Source organism: Haliotis asinina, chromosome 11, assembly GCF_037392515.1.
Source record: "Haliotis asinina isolate JCU_RB_2024 chromosome 11, JCU_Hal_asi_v2, whole genome shotgun sequence".
In the NCBI taxonomy this organism is placed as follows: domain Eukaryota; kingdom Metazoa; phylum Mollusca; class Gastropoda; order Lepetellida; family Haliotidae; genus Haliotis; species Haliotis asinina.
In genome coordinates, this window is record NC_090290.1 from 8,911,901 (window position 1) to 8,919,102 (window position 7,202).

General features: G+C 38.4%; 1 protein-coding gene across 1 annotated transcript; it reads left to right on the forward strand.

Moving 5' to 3' along the window:
• Nucleotides 1-31: 31 nt before the first annotated feature.
• LOC137256613 (uncharacterized) lies at nt 32-3,422 on the forward strand. Its single transcript, XM_067794494.1, has 2 exons — nt 32-209; nt 2,713-3,422. Exons 1-2 carry the CDS (start codon nt 32-34, stop codon nt 3,420-3,422), a joined length of 888 nt encoding a protein of 295 aa, XP_067650595.1.
• Nucleotides 3,423-7,202: the final 3,780 nt, after the last annotated feature.

Sequence of the window (7,202 nt, forward strand, 5' to 3'; positions counted from 1 at the left end):
CCGTCCGTCCTCAGACACCTCCAAAACTGACATGACTGAAGTTGTACCCAAGTACACTGTCAGAAAGGCAGCACGAGCTGACATTGGAGCGATTAAAACACTGACTGACGCAGAGGAGTGGGAGATACCATTCGACTTATTGTATTGCGTGTTTGATATGGATTCAAGGGCTTGGGTCGTAGCTGAGTCGGACACAGGTGAAATAATCGGTGAGTGACACAGTGACATTTTTTTCATTGTAAGAGTTTATCTAAAGTTCAGGACTGTACTTGAACAAGCCTATGTATTCTCACATAATGTCAAAATACCCCTCGATTCAGTTACCTTCACTCTCTGCTGAAGATCTTCAACTCGTGGGGAAATCTTCTCCAGTTAAAATTTAACACGAGAATATGCTGTCCTATTCTCGTTTTAGCCACAAAATCCAATATTTTTGACGCTACGAATGACAAATTGATCCGTCTCTAATAACATGTGGCCACAGCGTTTTCAACATACAAATATCCGAGCAACATACATTTTCATCCAGTTTACAAATTTGACAATATGGTGGAATGGGTACGTCATATCACTGGATTGTTATGACGCACGAGGTTGATGTATACTTCACAAGTTACAGCATTTTATTCTGGTTAATACTTTCAAAATAAACACATCGGGCCCAGATGTCTTGAAACAAACTTACGTCTGAGTTGTTCACTTTAGTTATTCTCCTCAAATTTGACAAAGGATAATGCACTTCACAGTATAAACTGAAAATGATATTTAACTCAGCAGATTATATGAAACTAAATTACTTTATTCGAGTTGTTTTTTTATATATATTTTATGCTTTTAGCCCTTTGTTCTTAAAAATCCAGGTACTTAAGAAAATATCAGTTTTCCAGGTTTTCAATCGTAGAATAAGTGTTCTTTTAGTTTATTGATCGATTTGTCTAATTCCTAACAGCTGAAGGGATGATGTAAATCAGACTAGGGTCCATGCAGGAAGCAAATGTACTGTACGTCCCCGTGATCCCTAGTATGGTGATCTACCTTCAGTTGTTGGCAACCTATAGCTCATTTTTATATTGTATTGTCCTCTATAGATACATTGTTTTAGGTCCTTCGTTGACAGGGTTTTACAATGTATGTACTATTGATTCAATTATATTTTTATCATTAATCGTTCTCGCCACGATATGGCTGCAATATTGCCGATGTGACGTTAAATATTAACTCACTCACTCTTAGAAATCCAACTGAGTTAGAAGCTTAGCTGATTCACACTGACCAAAACTGAAATTTGAAACAAACTTACATCTGAGTTTTTCACTTTAGTTTGTCTTACTCAATCTTGAGAAAATGCAGGAAACTACATTTCCCAGAATAAAAGAATAAACTGAAAATGATAGTACATTATCTGAAGTTAAATTATATCATTCGAGTTCTTTTCTTTCTTTTTTTTTTTTTGGCTCATTTTTCTTGGAAATCCAACGGAGTTAGAAGCTCAACTAATTCCCACTGGCCAGTTTGGCTACTTTCAGAAGCTTTGCATCTCTTGGCTCAACCAAATTACCTTCCTTGTGTTACATATTTTTCATTATATTTATTTTCAAACTTTGGGAATTAAAATGCAGTCTGTCAATGATGGGAAGAGTTTAATACCGTCTATATCATCAGCAGTCCAAAACTGAAATTTGAGCACAAGCTCAAGTTTGTTTTGAGAAATTGGTCACATGTCTCTTTTGGATAGGGGTGATCGGGTGGCCAAGTAGTAGTTAAAGCGGTCGCTCATCATGTCGAAGATGCAGGTTCGAATTCCCATGAAGGAACACTGTGTGACGCTCATTCACTTTCGTAGTTAGGGATAAAATTACTGCCGATGATATAGACGGTATTAAGCCCTTCCCATCACTGACAGACTGCATTTCAATTCACAAAGTTTGAAAAGAGATATAATGAAAAATCCCAAAGTAATTTGGTTGAGCCAAGAGATGCAACGCTTGTGAAAGTAACCAAAATGGCCAGGATATTACCTCTGTGCGGGATTGGTTAGTGTCTTGCATATGGAAACATAACCTAAAACATAGTTGCTACCTATCTATACCATCCCCAAGAAAGAAACGCATAGGCGAGAAATCAGTTGCAAAAATGTGTTGCAAAGATGGTCATTTGTTACACCCGTTTAAGGTGAAAGCCATGGCATCTTGCTCAGACTAGCATTCAGACGCCTGGTAATCTCCAGCATGCATTCTGTCAGTGGCAATGTTCCTTGTCGCCCAGTCAAGACATAGTGATTCGACCTTGAAACTCCTTCAAAGCGAATGCCTGAAAGTAATCTGGGTTATACTGCCAGACAGTGAATGCTCATTGTTGCCCAATTTCAACTGGAAGGTGATTTCTGTTGCGTTGTGGTTCTAATGCTTGTAAGAGATTTCATTTAAATTGCCATTATAAGGTAAACTCTTATTACTTGTGCAATTGTGTAAAGTCGTGTTATCAACATTATTATTACATATTTTGACGATCGTTTGAACACAACAGGTATATAATATATTCATTTTTAAAATACAAATAGGTAATCCATATACTTTTGAAAATAATAATTGCCTATGCGTTTCTTTTTCGGGATAATATATATTCAGCTGATGAAATATATATATGACGAGGTAAGCTGGATCTGGTGTTATGCATGTGTCCATAATAATACATGTCTTTATGTTTCACCAGCTATTCGAGTCTTCGTGTACTTTAATAAGGACACAACAGAAGGCGGTCTCTATGTCGTGAGGAAAGACCTCAGAGGCAAGGGTATCGGAAGAGACGTAAACCGGCATGGTCTCACAGCAGTTGGTGACGCAAACATCACCCTCTCGGCAGCTGTGGTCAGCCTTTACGACAGCCATGGCTTCAAGTTCTACTATGACGTACACCAGAAACGTGGACCAGTGGAGGTCTTTCTGGGGTCCATTCCTGTTGCAGACCTGAGTTCGAATATAAGTCTTGTCCATTATGAAGATGCCATGTTTACTGAGCTGAGGGTATACGACGAGACAATATATGAAAGCGAGAGGGATTACTTCTTCAGAAACTGGATAGTCAGCCATGCAAAATACGTTCTGATAGCTCGCTCAGGTGCAGGACGTCTTGTCGGATATGGATGTTTAAGGGTGACAGAATACTGCAATGAGATTGCACCACTGTATGCTGATAGTGACATCATTGCGTGGGCTCTATTGAAAGAACTCTTGCAAAACCTGGATCTGAAGGCAACTGTTCAAATGTTTATTGTCGCAGAAAACAAAACAATGATGGAGAATATTGGCCAAGCTCCTCTGACAAATGTTCTTACGCTTCATAAAATGTACACTAAAATGCAGGTCCCACGAAATCTTGAGCACTTGCATGCGTTATCTGCAATGTCACTATCTGTTTTGTGAATCGTTTCCACTCATAAATAGATCTGTGAAGCTACACGGTTTTAATCCAATGGATGAATAAAAATCAGAAAGATTTGACATATGAGTTGATTACACGTTTACAGCATGTAAAACAAGCGGGAACGTGTACAAAGTCAAAAGTTGATGCTATTTTTTTTAATTTGAAAGTCATTCTGATGTGTCCACAGTATATTAGCAAGGAATGGATTCAGTGTGAAATCACGTCTGATTTAGCAACACAAATTCAATATTTATGTTTGCTAATGAACATGCGTGAAGACTGGACATCGTATTATTTTAAACAAAAACTCTCCTGCCCGAGCATATTACCAGTACATACGAAAACCTACCGCCATGTTTGACAGTTTAGAAGCTCAATTCTTTTGCACGGTGGTTTAGCATAAATGGACGTACTAACAAGCAGCATTGTGCAGATCTTGAACTTTCAGCTACCCCACGTATGTGACCTGTAAGTTCCCGGAAAGAAAATTGTTCCTCAGTAGCATACTGGCCCAACGATTCAATAAATGATGGATCTGGCTGGTATGCTCAAAGAGTCGTAAAACGTAGATTTCAAACCCCATGGAATCTAATTACAAATGCTACCAGACCAAATACCCAATAACCGATTTAATCTACCGTCGAGACAGATCGAACGTTTTAAATGCACTACAACATTATTATTATTGTGATGTTGCTCCTTAAAACATATCACAAACATTCTTTTATTGTAATGTAACGTACAACTTTCATATGCCAGGAAACCAAAGTTGGGCACTACATATGAGGATCGCCAATTTATAACATAAAAATATACAAAGAGTGAAAGAGTGAGTATAGTTTTGCGCAATATTCCAGCTATATCACGTCAGAAATACGTCAGCCATAGTGTAACTGTAACAATGGCATGTATTGAAAACATAACATGTATAAAATGTGTTATCAAAGGACAGTAAAATAACCAAATATTTATCCTAAATATATGACCATAAAATACCGTTGGTCATAAAATTGCATTGTACATTCGGACTATAGATTGACAATAGCCACATTCGTGACCTGCGGATATTTTGTGTTACATCTATAACTTAAGATCTGGTCTCGGGTATATGGTCGGAGATGTGGTGTCACAGATCTTTTTAGATGCAGCTACAGCGGCCATTGTGCATAAAAATCAAAGTTCACACCTTTGTGTACAATTTACAGTCGTTAATTTCAGCCCCACAGAGCAGACAAAGACCCATTATGATAATAGTCCAACCTTTATAATGTACAAAAGCATATGGGGCGGAAAACGAGATGAGTATTGAATGATCTTTCAGAAAACGGCTTAAATTGAAGTTAATCTTCAGGTGTTACATTTTCCGCATCCTTTGGAATAGATTCCACAAATTCAAGTCTGCAAACAAGACAATGAAATAAGGATATGTTAATTTCAATAACTTTCATTTAGGCATTTCAATCCTTCTCAAAGTACCGCCTTGTGACATAGTAAACCGATTTGTTAGTTGCAGTTGCACATGAGACTGGGTGTGATGGACCCTTCATTCGTAAATGAAGAAAACATTACTTAACTTTGAAAATGTCATGAGCATCAGGATGGTTGTGATACACTATCAAAATACTTGTGATAACAGGTGTTCGTATCACCGTAGAAACATATGCACAAACTGAACAGTTATTTACCTGAAACACAGCGAGAACACATCGCACACGTCTGACAAGGAATTGGATCAAGCAACATTGTGGCTTACTTTGCAAGGGTCTATACCTTGATTTGCCAGCTTCCGGGCAAGGGTAGCATACTGACCTGGAAAATCTTTGTGTGCATTATGCACGAGTATAATTTAATATGAATCGCTTTAATACTCCTATTTTTTGTAATGTTATGTGAACGTGTGACCGTTAAAGCCATAAAGCCTCAGCGTAATATTTTATGTTCTTCGGTCTTTACCCGTGAAGGTCCAGGGTAGAATAGACCTTCAGCAACCCATGCTTGCCATAAAAGCCGACTTTTCTTGTCCTAAGAGGTGAGTGAGTTAATATTTAACGTCACACTGGCAATATGTCAGCCATATCGTGAACACTGAAATGTAATACATGGGTATTATAAAAACCTGTCGACGAAAGTGAGTAAAACAGCTAGAATGTCACAGAAAAGAATCACCCCCTGGAACCACTGTCCTGCAGAGGTGCAGTGATCGCGTGCTTGCTTTGGTGGCGAATGTAAGATCGAAGTTAAAAATCTAGTCACCATTTATGAAACACGAACAGTATGGTTGAAATATTAGCATTTCCCTAATGCACAGGATGTGGTGGTTATAAGTAGAAAGTTTCAAGCTGGTAGGTTAAACATGACAGAAGCAATCGTCGATTATCGACAGAACATATCTTCACGTGGACAAATAAAAAGGTCTTTTCCTAATGGTTTTATTTTACAGCATTTCAATGGGCCGATATTGTTGATGATACACTTTTCCACATATATGTGACGTCTTTGCCCTATTGAAAACATAATATTCATTTTATGTATCTAAACGTGATCGTGAAGTGATCGGGGTCCAATGACAGTACACCCACTGTGCATGCTTGTTGTGATCGTATTTTTTCTTGCAGCGATCGGTATCGTACAGACTTCAAACAAGCGCATGGACAATGCAGAAGTGAAGATGACTGAAACATATTGTTTGGATCTAAGCTTTATTGGCAAATAATCAGAAATTAAAGTCCAAGGAAATGTGGGAGAAAGGACTAAGATGCGGACAGCACAAGTTAATGAAGAAATAACTGCATAGCACAAGTTAATGAAAAAAAACAAACTTTCTCGGCACTTGTGCGCGTGCTTCACGAACACGTGGCTGTCCCTTTCTCTGCACTCCTCCTCCGTAACAAACAGTGAACTGTGTGAATATTTTAATATGATAGATTGTTAAGTAACTTTTAATTTTTAGGACCAATATCCTCACAGAGTTGGTATGATGGTTTGATTATGATCAGTGTTTCACTGAGTATGCTATGTTTAACAGTTTCCGAGTTAGATTGCAATTCATCGTCCTCTTTTGAGCCAATGTTTATTTTGATGTTTACTATCACACTTCACGCCTAGATGTCGCTTTGTGATTGGCTCAGCGCTTTTCTGTTATTTTCAATGTACTCCACTTAACAGTTTCTATGTACCCCGCCGCTATGAATGCCGAACTCATTTGGTACTTCGTTGTAGTAATTTCTTATCTCGAGTCACAATGAATCCCGTACGATATACGGAAATTACCGATATCCTGGATATCCTTACACACTGAACATTGAAATGTTCTGTTGGAACATCTGTTGCGTTAAGGAATCGGCGTCATAACGCAGCGTTAATCATGTGCCTATCATCTAAGACTGCTGACTAGTTTGAATTCTTGAAATCTCCGTCACAGTCTACCAATGGCACCCTGACTCACATTTATAAAAGCGGATAGCAACCTACCGCTGAATTTGACCGGGCCTATGGTCTGACACTCTCACAGTCCCTGAACCACATTTCTATTTCCCTACATCCTAGCCTCCCTGCAATACTAAAGTCCTAATTGAAGCAAGTCTAGATTTCCTCAGGTTCAGAATCCTTGGTCTCCCTGGGGCTCCTTTTCAATTTGTAACAGGTTTGTTGGTTGCCATCAACATTTATGATTATCTATTCAGAGACTAAGCATTAGTCTAGGTCTGACACCTTTCAGCAAGTGTCAGCAAATGGATTTTCATGGCGATGTTTTGAAGAAAATGTGTGCCATTTGAAAC

Excerpts from the sequence above, each read along its gene's own strand:
- LOC137256613 (XM_067794494.1), top strand. The coding sequence starts at position 32 with ATGACTGAAGTTGTACCCAAGTACACTGTCAGAAAGGCAGCACGAGCT. Across the intron at positions 210-2,712 it reads GGACACAGGTGAAATAATCG|CTATTCGAGTCTTCGTGTAC; the intron begins GTGAGTGACACA and ends ATGTTTCACCAG.